The sequence below is a fragment of the Microtus ochrogaster genome, chromosome 15, assembly GCF_000317375.1.
Source record: "Microtus ochrogaster isolate Prairie Vole_2 chromosome 15, MicOch1.0, whole genome shotgun sequence".
NCBI classification, from domain to species: Eukaryota; Metazoa; Chordata; class Mammalia; order Rodentia; family Cricetidae; genus Microtus; species Microtus ochrogaster.
Window position 1 is genome coordinate 15,945,832 of NC_022017.1, and position 24,701 is coordinate 15,970,532.

The window sequence follows — 24,701 nt, forward strand, 5'->3', positions numbered from 1 at the left end:
CCCAGCACTCAGGAGACAGAGGCAAGCAAATCTCTGAATTCGAGGCCAGCCTGGTCTACAGAGTGAGTTCCAGGACAGCCAAGACCACACAGAGAAACCCTGCCTCTCAAAACAACAACAACAACCAAAAAAAAAAACCCCAGCCAGGACCATAATGATTAAATAAAAGCCCTTCCACCAGGCAGTGGTAGTGTACACCTTTAATTCCAGCACTCTCAGGAGGCAGAGGCAGGTGGATCAAAATGAGTTCAAGGCCAGCCTGATCTACAGAGCTAGTTCCAGGACAGCCAGAGCTGTTACACAGAGAAACTCTGCCTCAGTCAATCATTGCTCTTCCTTTGTTGACCTCTCTTGCTTCCTGTGTTGGGTATGAATGTCTTTCCCTTTGTTTTCTCTCCAGAAACCCCGAGACTCTTCAGTTGAAGTTCGCAGTGACTGGGAGGTGAAAGAGGAGATGGACTTCCCTCAGCTGATGAAGATGCGCTACTTGGAAGTGTCCGAGCCTCAAGACATGTGAGTAGCTTCTTCACTGTCCCCCCCCACACACACACACTCACGCATATGGACCAGCTGGAATTGATGTCTCCTTCAGCCCTAGCAACTCCAAAGCAGATCTACATAAGACTAGTGGGTGTGTTTTTGAAAAATCAAGGCCCACAAAAACACGCATGAAGTTTATTAAAAGTCCCAGTTTCTCTCGACTCTTGGTATCTGCACAGGCCAGTCTCTAAGCTCTTTGGGCAGAAGAAGCATGGCAGATATCCAGGAGACTCCATTTTGTGCAGGGGCATGGAGCTAAGGTGGTGGGGAGCCAGAGCTTCAGGCAGGAGGTCCACCCACCAAGGTGCCTTTCTAACAGGCACCTTTCCAGAGGAGGGTAGCTAGGAAAGGTGTGTTTCCCTGTGGGAGCTAGGAGGACGGGAAGCAGCTGCCATTGACGATCTGCCTCCTTTCCAAGAGTACTTTCATCTCTTTCATACATGGTAGACTTCTGGGTGAAGTTTCTTTCTAAGACAGGGCACTCATGAGTAACTGAGTCTTAACATAAACTTGCCATTCTCCTGCCTCTGCCTCCCTAATGCTGAGATTACAGGTGTGCATGACTGTGCCCTGCAGATAGGATTTCTTATTCTACAACATAAAAGAGGAATGGGGAAGATCTCCAATTTTCCCTCTTCCCTCAGAGAGTGCTGTGGCGCGCTGGAGTACTATGACAAAGCCTTTGACCGCATCACCACGCGGAGTGAGAAGCCTCTGCGGAGCATCAAGCGCATCTTCCACACCGTCACCACCACAGACGACCCTGTCATCCGGAAGGTGTGCACCCTCTGCCCACTTTTAGGAATGTTGCTGAGACCCCAGAAAGAACAGTCTGTGAGATATGCAGGTGTCCCTCGGTAGTCACAGAACGTGATTCAGGACCACCCCGTGGATACCAAAACTCGTGGCTGCTTCAAAATGAATGATGTGACGTATCTGTCTGTCCTGGCAGTCTTGCTTCTCGAACCCCTAAGACACTGGCTACTACTGTATAAGCAGGTGTCACACCGTTGTTCGGGAACCTGACAGAGAGAGGTGCACATATTGATAGGCACAATCCCCATCCCCACCCCAAACGTGGCGGGTTAACTGGTGAAGACCTTACAAACATAACTGACTGTATGTTCACAGTCTGGCCCTTAGACAAGGTCATTCTGGAGCTGACTTAGAATTTGGTGGGAGGGGAGGCTTGTTGCTGGGTAGACTTAACTGTGTTGAGCAGAGGCATGCTCTGACCCCAGCTCTGCCAGGTACTCTTTATTACACTGGAGCCTTAGCTTTCTCACCTGGAAGCTGGTAGTGAGCAGAGCATGGTATGTGCTCCCACCGCGGCCCACCACAGTGCCTGAGCAGCCATGCCAGCCAGTTTGCTGCAGCCTTCTTGGGTGACTAGGGAGTCTTTTCCCTTCCTTGTGACCTCAGCGTCCTCACTTCACTCTCTGTCTCTCTCCCTCCTTGCAGCTGGCAAAAACGCAGGGCAATGTGTTTGCCACTGACGCCATCCTGGCCACGTTGATGAGCTGCACCCGCTCTGTGTACTCCTGGGACATTGTTGTGCAGAGAGTTGGGTCTAAACTCTTCTTTGACAAGAGGGACAACTCTGATTTCGGTAAGCAGCCTGTCTGGAGAGCAGCTCGGGGCATGGGTATTATTGGTCCCTTATAATTGCTTAGTCCTGAGGATGGGTCGTGTGTCAGTCCTTCCCATGCTCCCAGAGTCCAGGAAAGAAAGAGACCACTTCAGCGCAGTGCTCCGTGGGCTTCGACTGTCTGAGTCCTCACATGGCCGCTGTGGCTGTTCACTTGCATAGAACTTTCCTGGCTTCTTTTCTTTTTTTTTTTTTTTTTTTTTTTTTGCTTCTGCATTTATATGCTATAAAGAAAATATGTAAGCATATATTTGTGACATACACACACACATATATATACACACACACCATTAATGAATCACTCTGAAACTGACAATATGAAAACAAAGCCATCTGATTCTGTTTGAGTCTTGAGCCTCGTTTGTTAAAATGCCAACAGACACATCTCTTGAGGAATCCAGAAAGAATGAGAAGGAATGGCTTTCTTACTACTGTGACTGGTGGTGTTAGGTCGGATGGAAGGTTATTCAAGAGCCACCCTCCCTTCCCGCACAGGCCACACATACACTGGGGAGAGACCCCTATCAGCAGAACACAGTTCTTTGCAGATGGGCTCCTGTGATCCAGGTCTCTACATCTCCCCATGCTCTTTGCACACTGCCAGTAACTCTTAGCTGCGTGAACAGGTGACCATCCATGCTTGGGGTTTTACAGACCTCCTGACTGTGAGTGAGACAGCCAATGAACCCCCTCAAGATGAAGGCAATTCCTTCAACTCACCCCGCAACCTGGCCATGGAGGCCACCTACATCAACCACAACTTCTCCCAGCAATGCCTGAGAATGGTGAGCACACAGGAGCCAGTGGCACCAGCTTGCTAGTTTAGGTGGTTTAGGAGGCTGCTACTGAGCCTCTACTTTGCAGTAAACTGTGGTGTGAGGCTGGCCAGGCATGGCCTCTCCTGGTAGCAGAGCACCCAAGCCACTAACAGGTCTATGTGCTTATGCATATTTTCTCCCTATAAAGTTCCAATATTAATAATGCTTGTCTCACACAGGTGAGCTGTGGAAATGCCTTTGGCTAAAATGCCATTCTTTGCCTTGAGAGTGTGATATTGAACCAGTTGTCCACCTTTTACTGTGATGAAGGAGGAAGTAGGAAGGGCATTACCGTCCTGTTAGCCACCTGTCTGTGATGAAGAAGGAGGGGGCGGGGAAGCGCACTCAGTGGGATGTGCTGGGCTTAGTCCTTAGTAAAAGTGAGCCCGGACCCTCAAGGACATAAAGCAGTGCTGGGTCTGCTGACTTGAAATCAACATGTCTCCTGAAAGCTTTGTCACTCTGCAGGGGAGAGAAAGATACAATTTCCCCAACCCAAACCCATTTGTGGAGGACGACATGGATAAGAATGAGATCGCCTCCGTTGCTTACCGGTATGTCAGCTCTGATGGGGGTATGGCCACACTGGAGCACAGACCTGGCCTGTGCTATCTGGGGTGGTCCGTCCAAAGCAGCAGATCTTAAAAGAGAACGAATCTTGTTTTTTTTGTAGTTACCGCAGGTGGAAACTTGGAGAGGACATCGACCTTATCGTCCGCTGTGAACATGATGGCGTCATGACTGGAGCCAATGGGGAAGTGTCCTTCATCAACATCAAGACGCTCAATGAGTGGGACTCCAGGGTGAGGCACATCACAGCTGTTCCCTGTCTGTAGTGAGGTTGGCTGGAGTAAGCTGACCATCCTTTAAGTGTTCACGGAGCTATTGGAGGGGTGGGGGCCACAGGGATATCTTGAGTTTCTTCATCCCCATTAAGTCCCTGCCAACAGAGAGAACAGTCTAAGAAGGTTTCTGCTTCTCACACCTTCTGTCTTCGGGTACTTTTGTCTGTTCATTCTGGCCACCCATTGGCTCCTGCTCTCTATGTATCTTGACCTTGTCTTGGGAAGCCCAGTCACTCTCTCTGACCTCTCTCTATACTCAGCCTCACTGCCATCCTGTGATCCCTTTGTCCAGCTCTGTCACTGCTTACCTCAAAAGATGGCAGTTCTCAACCTGTGCCTCATGACACCTGGGGGGGGGGGTGTCATATATCAGGTATCTGCATAACAGTTCGTGATAGTAGTGAAGTAGTAATTTTGTGGTTGGGGTCATCACAGCATGAGGAACTGTATTTAAGGGTCACAGCGTTAGGAAGCTTGAGGACCTCTGCTCTAAGAGCTGGAGCTGGACAAAACGTTAGTGCACACACTCTTTCCTCTCTGCATTGTCCACCAGGACAGTCAGGTCGGGCATCATTCCTTCTCCCTGCCTTTATGTGTGGCCCTCTGTTGAGTAAAGGGCAGGGCTGTTGCGTCTGTACAGGAGAACACTGGTAAGGACAACTCTGGGGTTGAGCCAGCTTGTGATGATTAGCTGCCATCAACATTCTCTTCTGGGGCCAGTGGCCTTCTCCTAGACTTCTACTGTGGCATCTGTCTTTCCTCGTGTTTGTACTGTTCTGAAACATCCCTGCCCCGCTCACAAGTGACACTGACCCCAGTAGAGCCTTAGGGTAAATCCCCCATGTCCAAACACATGGGAAGAACCTCACCTACAACTGGAGTTTGTAGGCAGACATCCAGCAGGTTGTAGATTCATTCTCTGTTCAGGGGTCATTGGTGGCAGTGACGTCCCTAGAACTGAGTGTTCCAGAAGAATGTCTGCCTGAAGCTCACTCTGGGTGTTCAGAAGTCAGGTCCTTGTAGTGTAGAGCTGAGAGGTTCCTTGTCAGCGCTCAGATAACTCCTTCCCCCAGAGTCCATTATCTTACTCCATTCGGGAATCTGCTAAGGCACTCTTTGTTCCCCAGGGCTCTTCAGTGTCATTGAGCTCTCTGGGGGCTATAGCAATGTTTCCAAGTTTTTGTTTTTTTTAAAGATTTATATATTTATTGTGTATGGTGCTATGCCTGCATGTATACCTGCAAGCCTGAAGAAGGCGCCAGATCTCATTACAGAAGGTTGTGAGCCACTGTGTGGTTGCTGGTAATAGAACTCAGAACATCTAGAGCAGGCAGTGCTCTTAATGCTGAGCCATCTCTACAGCTCACGTTTTCAAATTTCAAGAGAAACACAGAATCTGTCAGATACTAATCTTGGAATGGACCAAGAAAGTTTAATGGGAACCTCCCTGCCCTATGACCTTGGACTGCCCCACTCCACACATCTGGATATCTTCATATATTGAGCTTCAGGTGCTGGGCTCCTGCCCTCAGCCCCACCAGAGGCTCTCCCACTTACTTGCCCCTCAGATCCCACCCTCCCTTCTCTGCATGTTCACCGTGACACAGTGTGAAGCCCCTTGTCACTGTGGTTTACCATGTCTGTCATCACCCTCTGGTTGAGTGGCTACACACAAAGATGGTGTGTCTTTCTCTCTTGAATGATAATCAGTCCACTTCTAACTCAGGCTTATTCTTTGCTCCCTAGTGGGTCCCTGTCTTCCAGAGGAGGCCCTGGGGCCTGGTGTGGGGGTGTCCCCTCACCCAATAACCAACTTTCCTTCTGCAGCATTGTAATGGCGTTGACTGGCGACAGAAGTTGGACTCTCAGCGTGGAGCTGTCATCGCCACTGAGCTGAAGAACAACAGTTACAAGTTGGCCCGCTGGACCTGCTGTGCTCTGCTGGCCGGATCTGAGTACTTGAAGCTCGGGTGAGACTCTTGTGCCAGTGCTGGGGCAAAGGCTGCTCGCTGGTAAAAGCAACAGGCCTGGCATTAACATGGTACTGACACTTTACCCCAGGCATTGCCATCTCTGTTCTGCCTAGTGTGAGCATCCATCCTCCTCTCCCACAGGTATGTGTCCCGGTACCATGTAAAAGACTCCTCACGCCATGTCATCCTGGGCACCCAGCAGTTTAAGCCCAATGAGTTTGCCAGCCAGATCAACCTGAGCGTAGAGAACGCCTGGGGCATCCTACGCTGTGTCATTGACATCTGCATGAAGCTGGAGGAGGGCAAGTACCTCATCCTCAAGGACCCCAACAAGCAGGTCATCCGAGTCTACAGCTTGCCTGATGGCACCTTCAGCTCTGAGGAGGACGAAGAGGATGAGGAAGAGGAAGAGGAGGAAGAAGAAGGTGGGCAGAGCAGTCCTTTTAAGCCTGGGTGATCTGAGGGTTGGTGAGGGAGCCAAACTAGTGCCAATTTCACCTTGGCAGCACATTGAGAGTTTCCTGGCACTTCGTGTGGGTTGACACTCCCAGTCACCAAAGGAGATTCAGGAGAACATCTGGAGGAGGCCCTGGGCAGCTGTGGAGAGGCAGGCTGTGGGTCAGTTACATGACTGCAAAGCCTCACTGGTGGCTACAGAACATTGCTTGACCCTAGAATGATCAGGAGGGCTCAGCAAAAAGGATGCCTTCAACACTCAGGTTCCTCAGAGGTCCAGTGGGAAGGACACTGCATCACATGGTGGGGCTCACTTCTCTTAACCGTTTTTTCTTTCAGAGGAAGAAACTTAAATGAGTCGTCTTGGTGCCCGTGTGTGTTCCACCCAGCTGGGCAGCATGTCTGTGGTTCCTGCTCTCTGAGGCAGATAGAATAAAGAATAAGTGTTTGGTTTCTTTCCTTCGTCCTCTGCTTCCATTGTTATCTGTAGGTCTTCCTTCTCCCAGCAGCCCCTGGGAGAGGGAGACCAGGACCAGCAGTTTCTGGAGCTTCCTGGCTTCCGTTAGTTTGCATCAGTGCTGGAAGATGAAGGCCTCATTTTGTTTCAGGACCCCATGGCTTACTGTCTCCAAGAGCAGGGTGGGGTGGGGGTGGTGGCCCAATACTTCTTGAAGAAGACAGCTTCAAAGTCTGCTTGGTGGCAATTCTAATGGTTTACAAGGCTGGCTTGGGCTGGAGAAAGAGTCTCAAACCAGCCTGCACAAAGCCATGTGTCACCTAAGAACTGCATGACTTCCCCGTGAGTGCTGTTAGGATCGCTTTAGTAATTGCCCCCAAGCTTTCCATGAATGCCTCACCTGCCCCTTCAGAACTGGAATGTGGGTGGAAGCAGAGCTATATAGATAAAGAAACAGGTTTGGGGTTGGGATTGCCTTCCTGGAGATGCAGGCTACATCAACATGATTGAACCTCAAGAATCTAGCAGAGGATGTTGGGCTTTATCATTCGGGGCATTGGGAAGCAGAGCAGAAAGCTTGGAGTTTCCGGAAGTTTTGCTGTAGCCCAGGGAAGTCTCTCATTTGCACCATCCCTGGTGACAAGTTTTTAATGTGGGGTGCAAAGAAAGTGGTGTGTGCTTGGCCTGAGCCACCAGCTAGAGTCCCTGTGTGTTCGTCAGAAGCTCCCCTGGCTGTGCCCTGGTCGTGGGGAACTGTAATTCTCTGTGGCCTCAGTCTGGCTTGGGGGTGGGTCTTGGCCAGCATCATTTCTGTCACCAAACCAACCTTCAGGTTCTAGCTTCCTCCGGTGCCCACCCATCCTCTCCAGAGCAGCACGTTCTGCCTTATTTTTGGTGAGGTGCCTTGTCTAGCCAGGACAGCTCTAGACTAAAGCTCCTGTGGACTGAGATCTCCACAGTGACTAGCATACAAAGCTGTGTCTACCCCCAGGGGGCTTTTCTTGCTCTAGTGCAGGCTGTAAAGAAAACAGCTGCATTCCTGGGTGTGCTTTCACCAGGACAATCACAAAGGTGTCAATTTCTAAGGGCAAATGAAAAATTCCAAGTGGGCAGAATTCCCAAGGCCTCCAGAAGCACTGTTTCTCTGTAGTTTTGGAGCCTGTCCTGGCACTTGTAGACCAGGATGGCCTCGAACTCATAAGCACTGCCCTCTTAATATGAAGCAGCTCCTGCCATGCAAGTTACTGAGTTTGTGACACCGTGGGAAGCTAGGTCTCTGTTCTTCATAGAGTCACACAGTATCCTAACCGGGTAAGTAACTCACCCCGAGGAGGCTGGCCTGAATATTCCAGTCCTCTTCCTTTCATTCTCGTTCCGTGCACTGGGAACGAGAGGCTTGGGTTTCAGGATTTTGAAGCAGGATTTCACAATCGAGCAATCCCCTACCTCAGTCTCATGACATTTATACTTACAAGAGTGAGCCACCATGCTGTCTCAAAATCCACTTAGCTGTTGTCTTACGAAAACGTCACTTTTAAACGTGTATTGACAAGCCAGTTACAAGGTGCTGGGAATTGCTTCCCTTGCCCACCTCCAACAACTGGATAACCGATTCTGTGTGGCAAACAATTGGTCATCTGAGTTGGTCCCATTGTTCTTACCAGTCCCACAAAACTGACTAGCCAATTAGTTTTAGTCTTCGGCTACAGTAATCTAGGGATATAATGCCAAGATTTTCTCCAAAAATCAACTCTGATATATGGATTAGTACAGATCAAAAGAAGGGGCCGGGTGTCCCATCATAGACCTGCTGTTCCTCCGGGTTCCTCTACCCACAGGAGCAGCGCTCACAGCACGTGCCCGCACTCCGGCCCGGACCACCAGACCGGTCCCGGCGTGCCGCGCGTGGCGCACGTGACCCCGCCCCCTGCCATTGGCCAGGCGGGGGAGGGGCGTGGCCGCCTCGGCGCGAGCCAGCCGGAGCTTCCCTCCGCTGCAGCCTTCGGAGCATCGCTGGGCCACCCGGCAGCGGCGTGCGGCTCGGGAGAGCAGCCTGGGTACCGCGCACGCGCCAGAAGGAGCGCGGAGTCGCAGAGGCTGCGGCAGGTGTGCCGGGGCATCCTCTAGTGATCTAGGGGTCTGGGGCGGGGCCTTAGAGGCCACACCTCCCTCAGGTTGTTCCCCTTCCCGAGGGTGGAGGGTAGATGTGCCTCTGAAGGGTCCTACCTGGGGAGACCCCCCCTAAAATGTAGGGCATATCCAGAATGCGTGAAAACTGGGGAAACTGCCTCTCCCCCAGGGTGGAAGCTACCATGACAATAAGGGAGTCTGGAGCCCTGGGAAAGAAGACTACGGAGATGAGCTGTGGGAGTTCAGGATTCTTATGGGCCCTTGATCCCATCTGGAGGGAATGGGAGCGTGTTAGATGAGCCCTCTAGGTACCAGGGCTCAGTCGTGGCTCCTACCCTGGTCCCTGGGAGGCTCAGGCACGCCCCGGGTTTCTGGTTCCTGCTGCCAGCCACAAAGTGCGAGGCCTCCCCTCTGCTGTGCTGCAGGATGGGTCCCTCGGGTTTGCTGCTGGCCCTAGGCCTGCACCTGGCGGTGTGCTCCCGTCCTCACCGGGACTACTGCGTGCTGGGCGCGGGTCCCGCGGGGCTCCAGATGGCCGCCCTCCTGCAACGGGCCGGCAGGGACTACGAGGTGTTCGAACGCGAGTCCGTGCCCGGCAGCTTCTTTACGCGCTATCCGCGCCACCGCAAGCTCATCAGCATCAACAAGCGGTACACGGGCAAGGCCAACTCCGAGTTCAACCTCCGCCACGACTGGAACTCGTTGCTCAGCGACGACCCACACCTGCTCTTCAGACACTACTCGCAGGCTTACTTCCCAGACGCCAGCGACATGGTGCACTACCTGGGTGACTTCGCGAAGCGCCTGGGGCTCCACGTGCTATACAACACAAACATCACCCACGTGACTCTGGACAAGGATCCACAAGCCTGGAACGGCCATTACTTCATTCTGACCGACCAGAATGGCCAGGCTTACCGGTGCAGGTAAGGACCCTATTGCCGGAACTGGACCTCACCCAGAATTGGCCTGGAAATCTGAAAGAGTGGGAGAAAGGGGCACCACTTACTCCCACTGGGGCTCAGTGCTGAGGTTTGGTACAGCCAGCACTTTTTAAGGTATGTCCCTAAAAAGCTGTAGCTGAGTATGTTTGGAAAATTTATCCTCTAGTATTTGTCAGGCTTTATCACCTTCTCTATGATCCTCTGATGCTGGGCACTGCACATATTGCATAGCTTGTACCCACAAACCCTTGCAGGCAGGTCCAGCCTTTTGCCAGTGCAACACTACGTTGTCATTCAGGATTCACGCTCAAAAACCATGCATTCAAGTTACAAAATGCACACCATACACAAATCTCATGATGTTTTAAATAAACTTGCCAGTTATGTTGGACCGCATTCATAACTGACTTGGACCCCATGTGGCCTAGAAACCATCGGTTGGACACATCTGATAGTTTCTTAAAATAAGTATCCCCAAAACCATGGTGAGAAAAAAAGGGTGAAGTGTCCAGCCAGCATCAAACACTGGCCAGAAGGATCTCAGAACAGAACAAGAGCAGAAGCCCAGCAAGCATGGCTTTCAGACGCCGATATTGTCTTGCTTTGGCCTGGGAGGCATTATGTGGGCACCTCAAACTTATTCGATCCTCACAAGGGACCTAGAGCAAATGTTCCCCAAAACCCATTTGGCAGGTGCAGATCTGGGGCTCTCGTGACCTTGGTCACCCCGTTGTGTCACTAACATGGTGGGGCTACCTTTGGGTTGAGATTTTGCTGACCCCTAAGCCAGTGTTCTTTCTGCAACTCCAGGCTCCTGTCCTGGCTGTCAGTTTCACCCTGGCTCCAGACAAGTGTCTAACTACTGTTCTTCTGTTCCTGAAGCCCAGAGAAGGGGGGTACAGGGAGGGATGTCCTCATTAGGACTCTTGAGTTTTAGGTAGCCTTGCTAGAGTAAAAGTAAGGAGCAAAGAAACCAAGGGTCGGAAAACAAGAATCTGTCCCCTGTATGTGTCCCTTCAGAGGATGAGCTCTACATGGAAACTACTACCCTGAATCCAAACTGTCCTGCAGCCAGCCAAATCCAGATACCCAGCTGCCACCACTCGGCTGTAATCCCCAGCAGTGTAAAGGGCAGAACCGGGCATGATGGCACACATGCCTGTAACCCCAGCATTTGGGAGACTGAGACAGGATGATTGCCAGATCCCAGGCTAGCCCAGGCTACACATCAAGCCCACATCTCAACAGCAGGACTTTGGAATCAGGCCCTCTGTGCTCAGACTGTGAAAAGTTCTGGCTGCCCTGACCCATGGACACTATGTCTCCTCACCTGTGAAACGAACTGGGACACCAGCCACAGAGTGTATGAGATCCAGGAATAGATAAGATGATAGGATAACCGCACCCGGCAGTGTGGCTAGATGTGTGGGCCTGGCCTGCCAGTCTTAATGCCAGGCTGGAGTGGTTGCCGGAGGGGGCGGGATGCGGGGAGTAACCTCACTGCTGTGTTCAGTTAGAGGAAATGTTTTTGGTTTCTCATAATATCCATGAGCAAACTTAATCCCAGGTATGGAAGGCAATGAAGGACTGTAGCTACCCTGGGGAGAGGCACACTAAGATGGGTCAGTATGTGGAGTAAGCGGGGAAACAGATGAGTGGACATATCTTTGGGAGCCTGGAATCAGGATGAGGCAAGGAAAGCCACCCTGTGTGACTGCACAGCTGAAGAACTGAGTCGTCTTTCTTTGTCCCCCACCTGCAGCGTCCTGCTGGTAGCCACTGGTTTGTCGGTCCCCAAACTGGTTGACTTCCCTGGCTCGGAACATGTGGAAGGTTACGAGTCCGTATCCGTGGACCCGAAAGACTTTGTGGGTCAGAATGTGCTGATCCTGGGCCGTGGGAACTCAGCCTTCGAGACAGCAGAGAACATCTTGGGTGTCACAAACTTTGTCCACATGCTGAGCCGCTCCCGGGTTCGGCTCTCCTGGGCCACCCACTATGTTGGAGATGTCAGGTATGCTACATCCCTGCTTGTATGTTCCACGCTGTCGATCCTGTACCAGTCTGTGTCCTGGTACTGTAAGAAAATGCCTGAGGCGGGGTTCATGATTTCAGATGCTACATCCAGCCGTATGTAGCTCTCTAAGCGCTCACCACCAGCGGCTACCCCATAGCAGATGGTGTCACAGCAGCAGGAACGCATGCCAGAGAGGAAGGTTGCAGAACAAGACGGGAAGCCAGAACAAGGGGGAAGTTGGGCTCCCTTCCTCTGTAGCAATCCTCTACCTGGACCTAGCAGGGAATTCCAACAGAACTTTCTTAATCTCTCCAAAAGCTTTACCCCAGTGAGCTGCCTCTGGGCTCTGCCTCTTAAGGATCTACCACCAGGGCCTGGGAATATAGCTCCGTTGGTAGGGAGCTCAATTCCCACGGACTAAATCCCTGGGTTCAGTCCCCAGGTTCCTATAACCAAGGTGTGATGACACACCTGTAAACTCAGTATGCAGGTACTTAGGAGGTGGAGGTTGGAGGTCAGAGTTCAAGGTCATTGGCTACTTAAGTGAATTTGAGGCCAGCTTGGGCTACATAGGATCTTATATTTACCAAAAAGAACAAAAGGAGAAGAGAAGAGAAAAGTTCACCGCCTCCCAGCATTACCTCTATGGAGATTGAGCTTCCCTTGGGTTCAATCCCTAGAAAGCCCCAAACAAGGGAGCTTCCCCATCTTCAGCTGGACTAGACAACCTTCCTGAGCCTTCTTTCCTCTCTTCCCTGCTCGTGGGGCCCCAGAGCCATCAACAATGGCCTGCTGGACACCTACCAGCTGAAGTCACTAGACGGACTCCTGGAGTCGGACCTGGAGTACCTGGCCCTCGTGAAGGACAGCAAGGGCAAGTTCCATATCACCCTCAAGTTCTTCCTGGAGGAGAACAACAGCAGCCAGAGTGTGGACTCCATTCCCCTCCCTGAGGATGACAATGACAACTTTGCCATGCGGGTGGCCTATGACCGTGTCATCCGCTGCCTGGGCTGGAAGTTTGACTTCTCCATTTTCAACCAGTGAGTCCAAGTGGGGCGGAGGTAGGGAACCCCGGCCAACACCTTCAGACCTCCCTGGGGACTCTAGGCTTCAGAAGGGCAGTGCAAGAGAGGAGGAAGATGCAAGGGCCTTATCCACAGAAAATATTATTTCTAACAACCCTCTCCACTGGCAGGTCCCTCAGACTCTCCTCAGGGACTGAATTCAGCAAGAAGTACCCACTGATCAGAGCTAGCTATGAGTCCAAAGGAAGCCGGGGTCTCTTTATCCTTGGGACCGCCAGCCACTCTGTGGACTACCGGAAATCTGCTGGCGGCTTCATCCATGGATTCCGATACACAGGTGAGCCTGGCTGAAGGACCACTATCCCAAGGCTCCCAGCTTCCAAACGCATCAAAACGATGTTTTCGTGGACCGGGGCTATGTCTAGGAAAAGTATAACAGTAGATATCTCTAACAGTAGTCTGTGACATACTTCTCCTGTGCACTTTGAACTTAAGTGTGTTCACACATGCCGCTTTCACAGGGCTAAATAAGGCAGTACCCCAGCATATGTAGCCATGAAGCAGCAACGTGCAAGAACACCTCTGTCTGATGTGGAGTTAGTGAAGATCTTTTCCCATTCTGTAGCTGTTGTTTTGTTTTGTTGACCGTGTCCTTTGCTTTACAGAAGCTTTTCAGTTTCAGGAGGTCCCATTTATTAAGTGTTTCTCTCAGTGTCTGTGCTACTGGGGTTATATTTAGGTAGTGTTCTCCAGTACCAATGCGTTCAAGTGTATTTCCCACTTTCTCTTCTTTTTTTTTATTTTTTTTAATGATATTTATTGAGCTCTACATTTTTCTCTGATCCTCTCCCTACCTCTCCCCTCCCTCAAGGTCCCCATGCTTCCAATTTACTCAGGAGATCTTGTCTTTTTCTACTTTCTACTTCCCATGTAGATTAGATCTATGTAAGTCTCTCTTAGTGTCCTCATTGTTGTCTAAGTTTTCTGGGATTGTGGTTTGTAGGCTGGCTTTCTTTGCTTTATGTTTAAAAACCACCTATTAGTGAGCACATGTGATAATTGTCTTTCTGTGTCTGGGTTACCTCACTCAAAATAAAGTTTTCTAGCTCCATTCATTTGCCTGCAGAATTCAAGCTGTCATTATTTTTTTCTGCTGTGTAGTACTCCATTGTGTAAATGTACCACATTTTCCTTATCCATTCTTCGGTTGAGGAACATTTAAGTTGTTTCCAGGTTCTGGCTATGACAAACAAAGCTGCTATGAACATAGTTGAGTACATGTCCTTGTGGCACAATTGAGCATCCTTTGGATATATAACCAAAAATAGTATTACTGGGTCTTGAGGAAGGTTATTTTCTAATTTTCTGAGAAATCACCACACTGACATCCAAAGGGGTTATACCAGCTTGCATTCCCACCAGCAATGCAGAAGTGTTCCCTTTTCCCCCACAACCTCTCCAGCATAAGTTGTCATCAGTGTTTTTGATCTTGGCCATTCTTACAGGTATAAGATGGAATCTCAGAGTTGTTTTGATTTGCATTTCTCTGATGGCTAAGGATGTTGAACATTTCCTTAAGTGTCTTTCAGCCATTTTAGATTCCTCTGTTGAGAGTTCTCTGTTTAGGTCTGTACTCCATTTTTTTTTATTGGATTATGTGTTCTTTTGGTGACCAATTTCTTGAGTTTTTTGTATATTTTGGAGATCAGACCTCTGTCTGATGTGGGGTTAGTGAAGATCTTTTCCCATTCTATAGGCTGTCATTTTGTCTTGTTGACCTTGTCCTTTGCTTTACAGAAGCTTTTTAGTTTCAGGAGGTCCCATTTATTAATTGTTTCTCTCAGTGTCTGTGTTGCTTGGGTTCTATTTAGGAAGTGGTTCCCTGTGCCAATGCATTCAAGTGCACTTCTCACTTTCTCTTCTGTAAGGTTCAGTGTAGCTTTATGTTGAGGTCTTTGATACATTTGGACTTGAGTTTTGGGGATGGTGATAGATATGGGTCTATTTTCATTCTTCTACATGTTAATATCCAGTTATGCCAGCACTACTTGTTAAATATGCTTTCTTTTTTCCATTTGATATTTTTTGCTTCTTTGTCAAAAATCAGGTGTTCGAAGATATGTGGATTGATAACTGGGTCTTCTATTCGGTTCCATTGGCCCTCCTGTCTGTTTTTATGCAATACCAGGCTGTTTTCAGTACTGTAGCTCTGTAGTAGAGTTTGAAATCAGGAATTGTTGATGCCTCCAGATGTTCTTTTATTGTACAGGATTGTTTTAGCTATTCTGGGTTTTCTGCTTTTCCATATGAAGTTGAGTACCATTCTTTCGAGGTCTTTGAAGAATTTTGCTGAGATTTTTGCTGGGCATTACATTGAATATGTAGATTGCTTTTGGTAAGATTGCCTGGTTTCTGGTTTTTAAAGAGCGTCCTTTCCTGCCCTTTTCTCCCCTCCATGGAGGAAGCAGTGGACCGAAGCAGCTGAGTGAGTTAAATAGCTAAACAGCTAAATAGCTGTTACCCACATTTTTCGGGGTCAGGTGCCACCAGCTTGGTATGGGTTTTGCTTGCAGTACTTACTTTGCATTCAGAGGATGGAGGATCGAGCCTTAGAATCCTTCTTACCAGGACTCCAATAGAAAGCTTTCACTCAGGGGCCTGAATGTTGTTCTGTGAATCCACCCCTCCCAGCCCAGGGTCCACAGTGCTGAGACGAGAGAAAGATGACCTGTAAGAAGTAATGATCTGTTAGGATCAGGGCACGGTAGCCCAGGCTAGCCTTCAACTCCCAATCCTCCTGCCTCAGCTCCATGGTTCTGAGATTAGATATGTGTGCACTGCCACACCTGGTTTGTGCTTTGTTTTCTTCATGAAGACAATAAGACAGATGATGTGGAGATTGGTGAAGGGGTCACTGCAAAGATCTCCAGGCAAAGAATTGTGTGCTTATTGTAGAAATGTTTTAAAACACAAAATAGCACAGAAAAGGGCTCTCTGGAATCACTTACTGGGGGGCACACATGTGTCAAGATCAGAGGACAGCCTATAGGAGTCTGTGTTCTCCTTCTGCCATGCAGGACCTGGGGATTGAAGTCAGGCTTGACAGCAGGTGTCTCTGCCTGCCAAGCCATCTCAACAGCCCAGTGGTTCTCTTTGTAACATAAAAAAAGGTAGTAACAAACTCAGCATAGACTCATGGGTCCTCATGGTCTTCCTCATGGGGAGATTTGCGCCCTGCCTCTAGGTTAGAGTGGGCACTGTAGGGACAACTGAGCTGCCACAGTCCCTGGCTCTCCTGGCAGGTGGCGGTAAACACAACAGCTCATCTGAGCAGCCCTGGAGGTCTGCTGTCACCCCCTGGTCTGCAGCAGAAAGATATCAGTGGGAGATCCAACTTGCCCCTCACATCTCCCCAGATGGTGCTAGCACCTAACATAGACCCTTAGTCCGTGGAGTGGGTGCCACGTTGCCTGGCTACTTCTGAATGGGCCACATCCAGATCCCAAGGTCCTCGAGTCGGCCTCCTCTGTTTCCATTTAGTTTGATGACTTGTGTCACCTCAGGCCTAGGATTTACTCTTCCTTACCCTTTCCAGCTGGCAGGGAACACTGCACAGTAAGTCCAAGGCAAGCCTGGGCAGCCTAGACCTTGTCTCGCAGTAAAAAAGAGATAAGAAGGTGGCTTAGTGACAGAGCAGTTGTCTAACAAGTACAAGGCTCCAGGTGTCCTCCACAGTACCAAAAACAATGAGGAAAATCTCACCATTCTCTGAGTCTTGTTCTTTCATGACTTCTCTTCCATCTCCTGGGAAGTCCCATGACTCAGCATGCTGCCGCCTGCTCTGCACAGGTCTCGCCTTCCCCAGGTGCCAAGCATGTTCTCCATCCCAGGCTCCTCTAGCTTCAGCTCCTACGCCTTGCAAACTGGGCTTGACCGTCATCTCCTCCAAGGGGTCAGAGGCCTAAACAGAGGCCTAAACAGAGGCCCACCATGGCTCCTTTCTCATGAACACCTGGTTTGTGCCATATCCTCATTGCATTGGGTGTTTTATTAACTTTGGAAAGACAAGCATCTGTGTTGGGCCGTCCCACAGCAGGGTAAAACATCCCCAGGTGTGAAGAAAACCACCTTGCTGGTGGCTTGGGCAGCAGTTGCTTTCTATGAAAGATCTCAGAACAAGACAGGGTAGACTTGGACTGGTAGATTTGGGCTGAAAAAGATGAAGCAGCCAGGGCTCTAGCTAGAAATGGGGGATGGACAAGCCCTGTGTCTGGGTTGGATGGTCCCATTGTACTGCAGTTGGCAGAGAAATTTCGCTGTGCAGATGGCCTCAGGCAAGGGTGGGCCACTCAGACCCAAATCCACCCCCACCCATACTTTGCGCAATGCCCAGGAGATAGAGTGGAGCAGGCCCCTGATTGTGTGTGACGATGAAGAAAGAACCTTTGTCATCTGGCCTTTTACACACAGCTCTCACTGCCATGGTTTCCCAGGCCTGAACCTCCCTCCAGTGAGCCAAGATAAAATCTTGGCCCTTCCTCCCTCTGGCCATTTCAGTGCGTGCTGTCCACCGGCTCCTGGAACATCGGCACCATGGCATTGACTGGCCGTCCACAGAGTACCCCATCACACAGCTGACCAGTTCCATCATCCGGCGTGTAAATGAGGCTTCTGGGCTGTACCAGATGTTCAGTGTGCTGGCTGACATCATCCTGTTGAAGGAGTGAGTAACCCTTCCCACTCCATCTCCCCCACCCTGCTTTACCCATATACCCCACCCCTTGCTTCTGGTACTATTCTGTGTGCTGAGTGGCCCAGTCGTTTCCTGTGCAAGGGAGGCCTGCAGAGGCTAAATCTATCCTGGCAGGGAAATCAGGGAGGTAAATACCACAAGGTCTGTTATGGATTTCTTACTGTGTGGTTTGGGGAGGTAGTTAAGCTCTGTGTTTTCTTGCCTTACCTGCAAAATGAGCGGAGTTCCTTTGCAGCACTGAAGGATGAAGATAAGAGTCCCCTCAGGCACGGACCAGGTTGGCCCTTTTAGATCAAGTGATTACTGGCAAATCACAGGACACACAGAGCCTGAGGACCCGTACAGTGTGTGTGAGGAGAGGGCAAGGGAGGACTTAGAGAAGACAGGCAGGTGAGACATGGAGGAGGACCCCTGAGTCAGAGGACATGCCCTGATCCAAAGCCCTGGCCACTCAACATGAAGTTCAGGAGCACAGGAAGTCCAGAAGCTCAGCACACCGCCATGCTTCATCCTCAGCGTCCCATCCATGAGTCCAGAGCTGTCTAGATCAGGGTGCTCCTGGCAGGACCCAGTGCTCAGTCAGTATCCCAGGCCTGTCACCCACTCTGGTCCAGCAGCCTCCCAACACAGCCAGTCTGCCCTCACTGCAGCCACCAGCCATCCTTTAAAAGGACAGTCACACTGTTATCCTTGAGTCCCAACTCCCCACAGCCCTACCTTCTCCACCCACTTAAACACATTATCACCCCACACCTCCTTTACTCATGCCCTGGGACCCCCACCCCCCGGCCCCATTACTCTCGTTTCTACCTACAGTGGCAAGCTTCTCCCCACCTCCCTCATCTAGAACTTCACCAAGTGTACCAGAAGGCACAGCTGCCACCGTGATATTATAGGGTGGGAGATTCCTGCTTGGTCCACACCACTGCACCTGTGGAGAGCTCTATGTCCCCACCCACACCCAATAAGCCCAAACCCCTCCCCGGTCCTGAGTTCCCCTGGGATTCCACCCACAGGAACGCTACAGCATTTGAGTACCTGGAAGAGTTTCCCATGCAGATGCTGGCCCAGCTGGAGTCGCTCACAGGGAGGACAGCACGCCATGGGCTCTTCATCATCAACATGGAATATGGCAAAAATTTCTCTGGGCCTGAGAAGGATGTCTTCTATTACGACCGGTCCGTAGCACATATAGAAGATGCCTGGCGTTCTAACTTCCTGCACCCTGTCATCTACTATTACAGACACCTTCCCACTGGTGAGCTGGCCTCTACCCTCCCTGAGCTCAGCCTCCTCAGGGGGAGCCCCTCTCGGACCACCTCTGTCTAGACAGCAGTCACCAGAAGGCCACACATTGCTTCTGCAGCTGACAGAGGGAACCCCAAGGGGACCTACATAAGCCATGCATGATCTCTGGGCACTATGTAGTGACAGGGGTGCTGTCATGCGGTGTCTCAAAGTGGGGGAGGTGCTGCAGCTGAGTATTAAGAAGAAAGGATGAGGGTGGGTAAGATGACGGGGTGGTAGAGGCACTTACCATGGAAGACTAGAGACCTGAGTTCAATCCCTGGAACCCACCTAACGGTGGGAGAAGAGAATCAACTCTACAAAACTGTCCTCCAACCTCCCCACAGGCTCTGTGGCATGTGTGCCCATACAAACAGTAAAAACAACAGTAATAATAAACCAGACAAGGACTGAGCAGGCCAGCACAGTACAGAAATGCCACGCCCAACTCCCAGTTCTATCCTCACTGCCATTTTACTTAACGTCTCTGAGTCTTGATCTGTAAGATGGGATGATAATGATTACTTCATACGGGATTGCAGGAGGGTAGAACAGTGCCAGCAGTGCTAAGGCACAGCCTGGGTACCGTGCCTTTCAGTTCAGAACATGAAGGGCCTCAGGTGGAAGAGGATGCTCCAGTGCCTGTCACCCCAGCACTGGGGAGGCGAGGCAGGTTTGCCACAAACTCAATGCCAGCCTAGGCTGTACAGTGAGCTCCTGTCTCAGAACTGAGTGTGGTGAGGCACCCCTCTGTAATGCCAGCATTCGGGAAATAGAGGCAGGAGGTCAGCCTGGGCTATTTGAGACTCTGTCTCAAAAGAAGAAAAAGGTGGCCCAGGTGGAGATTGTTCCCAACAGCAAAGGCAGTTTCAACAGGTGGAAGGCAGTGGGTGGGGAGTGCAGATTTGGGGTGGCCCAAACCCTGGCCAGCTAGAATTGGTCACCTCCTAGGGTCTAGTTTCCAGGGATGGTCAGGTGTTTGTCTAGCGGCCTGTAGGCTGGGCCTACATGGGGCAAGGTCCACAGCAGTGGGAAGTGAACCTAGATGAGCCCCATGCAGCCAATGGTTCCTGTGCTGCACACAGAAACCACAGGCAGCGGGTCTGGTTCCTCTTCCTCCTGCTGCATGATGGTGGCTGGTGGCCAAGCTGACCACAGCCTGACAGAAGCACCCTAGGAAGGCCACCATGAGAGCAGTGGGAGGTGCCGGAATGAAGGGCCCGGCCCTGATGCCTCCCTCCTCCCACAGAGCAAGATATGCGGTTCCGGCCTGCACAGTGGCCCCTGCCTCGGCCCGTGGCCATCCATCACATAGTGGAGGACTTCCTGACTGACTGGACAGCCCCAGTGGGGCACATCCTCCCACTGAGGCGCTTCCTGGAAAACTGTCTGGACACAGATCTGCGAAGCTTCTATGCAGGTAAGCAAGTACCCAAGAGGGCTGAGGGTGGGGTGAACACCTTAGTGCTAGTGTGCTGGTGTGTTAGTGTGCTAGTGTGCATGGGTTTGGGCTCCAGCACAGGAGCAGGGAGGGGAGGAAAGGAGAAGAAGCCAAGAGCTGGAGGCTATCAAAATTGATTGTACAATCTTGAAAAAGATGGAGATGAGGGGCTGGAGAGATGGCTCAGAGGGTGAGAGCTTTGTTTGCTCTTCCAAAGGTCCTGAGTTCAATTCCCAGCAACCACATGGTGGCTCACAACCATCTGTAAGGAGGTCTGGTGCCCTTTTCTGGCCTGCAGGCATACACACAGACAGAATATTGTATACATAATAAATAAATAAAATTAAAAAAAAGATGGAGACGAAACTAATGGAGATAAAATATTCTTGAAATAAGAAGCTCAGTATAAGGAGCTGGTGGTGCACGAGACAGAGGTGACGAGAGAATTGGTGAACTGGAAGGCAGATCTGATAGCTAAATGCAAAGAGGGGCCTGAGGCAAGAACTCAAATGATCTAGAGGAGAGAATGATAGAAACAAGCCAATACCTTTGTCCTTTTAAACCTCTGGATGTTCCGAATCCAGTGCTTTTTCTCTTATGAAAAGAACACGTCAAGACACCTGTCAAATGTGTGACACTATTCATACAAAGTCAAGTTAGAGAATGACTCCACCCTAGTCAAACAGCAAACATCCTGCCTTGTCCTGACTCTGCTTTGAAGTGATGGTTTGGGAGCTGATCTGCTGCTGAGTGACATCCTGTCCCTGATCATCTAAACATCTTCCTCTCTTGATTAGCCCATAGAGCTGAGCTGAGCACCTGTACACGTTTAACAGTTACACACTTCCTCCAACAAACCCACATCTCCTAACAGTGCTACTCCGTGTGAGCTTATAGGAGCCAATTACACTCAGACTACCACAGCAGCTTAGATTGAAGGGCTGGAAAAGACTGTGCAGGGCCCCTGATGAACACTTCCCCTAGGTCCCCAGCATTGCCCACTTCTCTCTGTCCTCTCCCCTACCTGACCTGACACCTTCTTTTGCCTTTGTATAGAATCCTGTTTCCTGTTCACCCTCACACGCCAGAAGCTGCCCCCCTTTTGCCAGCAGGGGTACCTAAAGATGCAGGGGCTTTCAAGCACCAAGAGCCTTTGGCAGCATGGTGTGGAAAGCAGGCTCTTGCAGGACTACACAGCCATGGAGGACAGCAGCAGTCGACTTGGTGACCACCCCTCGGCTCCGGGGTCTCTCACTCAGACCCTTGACAGCAACAAGGAGGAGCTCTGAACATCCCCTCCCGGGCTATGGAGGTAGTGCCTCCTCGGGGGCCCTTTCCCCAGGCTCTCTCCTACCTCTCAGGCTGCTCAGGACCATCACAGAGATAACAGACGACAAGACAGCCTATAGAGTGCCGAAGGCTGGGACACAGCCACACAGTAGTGTCCCGTCCTGTGCTGGCCCCTGGGTGCTAGATGCACAGTTAAGAGGAGGGTACCATCTGTCAAGTAGGAGCTGCCTTCCACTGCCTGCTTGTGTCCAACTTAGAGCATCACTAAGCACCACCCTGGTCTGGTGTGTCTGCTGCTAGGACCAAGCTCCTTTCCCCTCTGGTTCACTCTGCAGATGGGCTTGGGTCTGCCTGGGCTCACAGCTGAAACCCCCTCATTTCCATAGCAGGCATGTTATAAGGAAAGCCCGAGGGCTTCAGCCGTGGGGTAGACGGTTGAGATCTCTGCTTCCCAGTACAGCTATGGACCCCGACTCAGAAGCATCAAGCATCTTCTAGGGTCCTCGTCCAGGAGGGCCTGCCCCCATGGCGCTCTTTCTTTCCACGTCGTCTCACCCTCCCCGGCACTGGCCCTTGGTGGAACTCCAGTCAGGGTGGGGACAGTAAACGCCTACAAGGTCGTCTGCCCAGCCGACTTCTCAGGAGCAGGGCACCTCAGAACTGCCCTGTCCCCGAGATCACACTCCCAGAGATCAGCGGCCTCTGTGTCCCTCTCCCCCATTGCTGTCTGGTATCCTGAGCCCTGTCTTCCTTGAGACCTGCCTGGGCAGGTTTATGGTATTGTTGCGCCTGCTGCCTTGGGCGTGGAAATGTTGACACTTGCCGGCCCCTGGCTGCCTTGATGTTCCTTTCCTCTTTCTTACTTTCCTCACCAGAGTCCACATTCAGCCCACAGATTAGTCTCACTGATGAATAAGCCACGAGGAAAACATGACCCACAAGGGCAGCCTGGTGATCACGTGATTTCCCATAGCCCCAGAACGCAGGTACTGTTTCTCACCAGCCCCTCAGATGCTCAGGGACCTGTCAACCCAAAGACCCTTCCTGAGAACGTCCTCTTCTCCAAAGAAGAGTCTTTTCTGGGTCCAAGCCCTCTTGGTCACCTGACCCGTCTGCAGCCACTTTCCTCCCTGGTGCTTACCAGGTTCTAACAGGGCAATCCAACAAGTTCATGTCACCAGGAGGAACTGTGTCCCCTGTACCTACTTGGGGTAGTTTGTACAGGGCCAGACCTCCCTAGCCCAGGATGTCAGAGTCACACAGGTTGATTGGCAAGTCAAACTGGGACCCTGCCATCCCACCCTCGCTCACAAGGTATTTTTAAGTGAGTCGTTGATTTAATGCTATCCCATGACATCGAATCCTGTTCCTCACATCTTACCCTCTACTCACTGAGGCTGGCTGAGCCACTTGTTCGGTGCCTTAGCAAGTAGCTGGCTGACACCCTTGTATATGACATCTGCTGCTTCCTGTCATCTGCCAGATCGTTGATTCTGTCACAGTATCAGGCAGCCTTGTTTGTTTTTAACACGAAGGATTCTGTTCTTGCTCAGTTGGCTAGAGATGATTTCTACTTCCCCCACCCCACCCCCCGAGAGAGTTTCACCATGTCCTGCCTGGCCTGGTACATATTACATAGCCCAGCCTGCACTTGGATTCATGGTCATTCTCCCGCCTCAGCCTTTCAGGAGTTGGGATTACAAGCTCGAACCACATGAGCTTTTTTAAGGTTTATTCTTAATTATGTGTACTTGTATGTGTCTGTTTGTGGGTATGTGTACGTGAGCGCAGGTGCCCAGAGGTCAGAAGAGGATGTCAGAGCCCCTTAACGCTGGAGTTATGGGAGGGTATGAGCAAGCCTATGTGGAAGCTGAGAACTGAGCTCAGGTCCTCTAAAGAACAGTAAGTGCTGAGCCAGTTCCTCCTGCCCCAGAACTATTTCAAAGAAAAGATTAAAGATAAAGCCAACTGGATGGGGTACACACCAATATCCCAGCAATAGGGTGGCCAAGGCAGGAAAATGGAGGTTCAAGGCCAGCCTGGGCTACATGCAAAGTTCCAGGATAGTGTGGGCAACTGAACAAGATCCTGTCTCAAAAAAGAAATTTTAAAAAGGCAGAAATAAACTGGGTGTGGTGTTACATGCCTTAATCTCAGCACTCCTAAGGCATAGGCTGGAACAGTGCTTGTGAGTGAGTTCAAGGCCAGCCTGGTTGACCCAGCAAGTTCCAAGCCAATAGAGCTACAGTATGAAATCCTGTCCCAAAAGTAAATAATTTTTTTGAAAAGCATGAGCAAAAATAGTTATGGTGAAGGGACTGATTGAAACGCGTGAGAAATACTAAGCAACTGTTCATGATCATCTCTTCTGTGGTGTAGATAGAGAAGGGCTGGTGAGTCTGTGCCTCCACACGTGACACTGACCCAGGTGAGCTGGAACAGCAGCCGGGGCTGCTGATAGCCGTGAAGATAGGAACCACAGGATGCCAGCAGTGGCTCTGCTGGGACTGGGGACGGGCTCTTTTTTCCTCTTTTGATCAAATTTGTGTTTAGTTTTCAAATGTGATTCTATGCTACTGAAGTAAAAATATATTTATTTTTAAACCATTTCTGCTCTTGAATTTTGGAATTGCTGGGAAAGAGTGGACATGGGAGCCTTTGCCAGGCAGTGACCAGGTGGGTTACCCTAGAGAATCACTAGAGGGAAGGAGCACCGTGCTGCAGGATGTAAGCGTGCTCAGGGCAGAGTATGAGGGACATACCTGTTCCCTAGCACCTGGGAGGGGGTCAGGATGTAAGCATGCTCAGGGCATAGTATGGGAGACCCACCTGTACCCTAGCACCTGGGAAATGAGAGGCAGAGACAGGAGGATCAGAAGTTCACGGTCACCCTAGGATACACAAGATCCTGTCTTTAAGAAAAAAAGAAACACCACCACATCTTTAATCCCAGCCTTTGGGAGGCATAGGCAGAGGCAGGTAAGTTCAAGACCAGCCTGGTCTACATAGCGAGTTCCAGAACAACAAGCCGCATAGTGAGATCCTGTCTCTAAGGAAATAAAAAGGCTGTCCGG

The 24,701-nt window shown here is 50.7% G+C and overlaps 2 protein-coding genes across 2 annotated transcripts in view; both read left to right on the forward strand.

Moving 5' to 3' along the window:
- Eif3d (eukaryotic translation initiation factor 3 subunit D) overlaps positions 1-6,739 on the forward strand; it is a 12,817-nt gene extending 6,078 nt beyond the window's left edge. The window contains exons 7-15 of the mRNA XM_005354257.2: positions 401-513; positions 1,185-1,317; positions 2,002-2,149; positions 2,843-2,973; positions 3,475-3,560; positions 3,680-3,809; positions 5,679-5,821; positions 5,966-6,249; positions 6,620-6,739. Coding sequence (XP_005354314.1) covers positions 401-513; positions 1,185-1,317; positions 2,002-2,149; positions 2,843-2,973; positions 3,475-3,560; positions 3,680-3,809; positions 5,679-5,821; positions 5,966-6,249; positions 6,620-6,633 — 1,182 coding nt within the window. The 3' untranslated portion in view covers positions 6,634-6,739. The remainder of the gene's footprint in view (positions 1-400; positions 514-1,184; positions 1,318-2,001; positions 2,150-2,842; positions 2,974-3,474; positions 3,561-3,679; positions 3,810-5,678; positions 5,822-5,965; positions 6,250-6,619) is intronic.
- A 2,009-nt stretch (positions 6,740-8,748) lies between these two features.
- Foxred2 (FAD dependent oxidoreductase domain containing 2) lies at positions 8,749-24,236 on the forward strand. Its single transcript, XM_005354258.3, has 9 exons — positions 8,749-8,843; positions 9,293-9,793; positions 11,574-11,825; positions 12,602-12,871; positions 13,027-13,193; positions 17,414-17,579; positions 18,626-18,867; positions 20,146-20,316; positions 21,394-24,236. The coding sequence occupies exons 2-9, from the start codon at positions 9,294-9,296 to the stop codon at positions 21,624-21,626; spliced, it is 2,001 nt and encodes a 666-aa protein (XP_005354315.1). The 5' UTR covers positions 8,749-8,843; position 9,293; the 3' UTR covers positions 21,627-24,236.
- Positions 24,237-24,701: the final 465 nt, after the last annotated feature.

What these genes read in the sequence shown, in the direction of transcription:
- Foxred2 (XM_005354258.3), top strand. Translation starts at nt 9,294, where the DNA reads ATGGGTCCCTCGGGTTTGCTGCTGGCCCTAGGCCTGCACCTGGCGGTG. An exon ending in GGCCAGGCTTACCGGTGCAG is followed by an intron (nt 9,794 to 11,573) that starts GTAAGGACCCTA and finishes CCCCACCTGCAG; the next exon opens with CGTCCTGCTGGTAGCCACTG. An exon ending in GACTTCTCCATTTTCAACCA is followed by an intron (nt 12,872 to 13,026) that starts GTGAGTCCAAGT and finishes CTCCACTGGCAG; the next exon opens with GTCCCTCAGACTCTCCTCAG.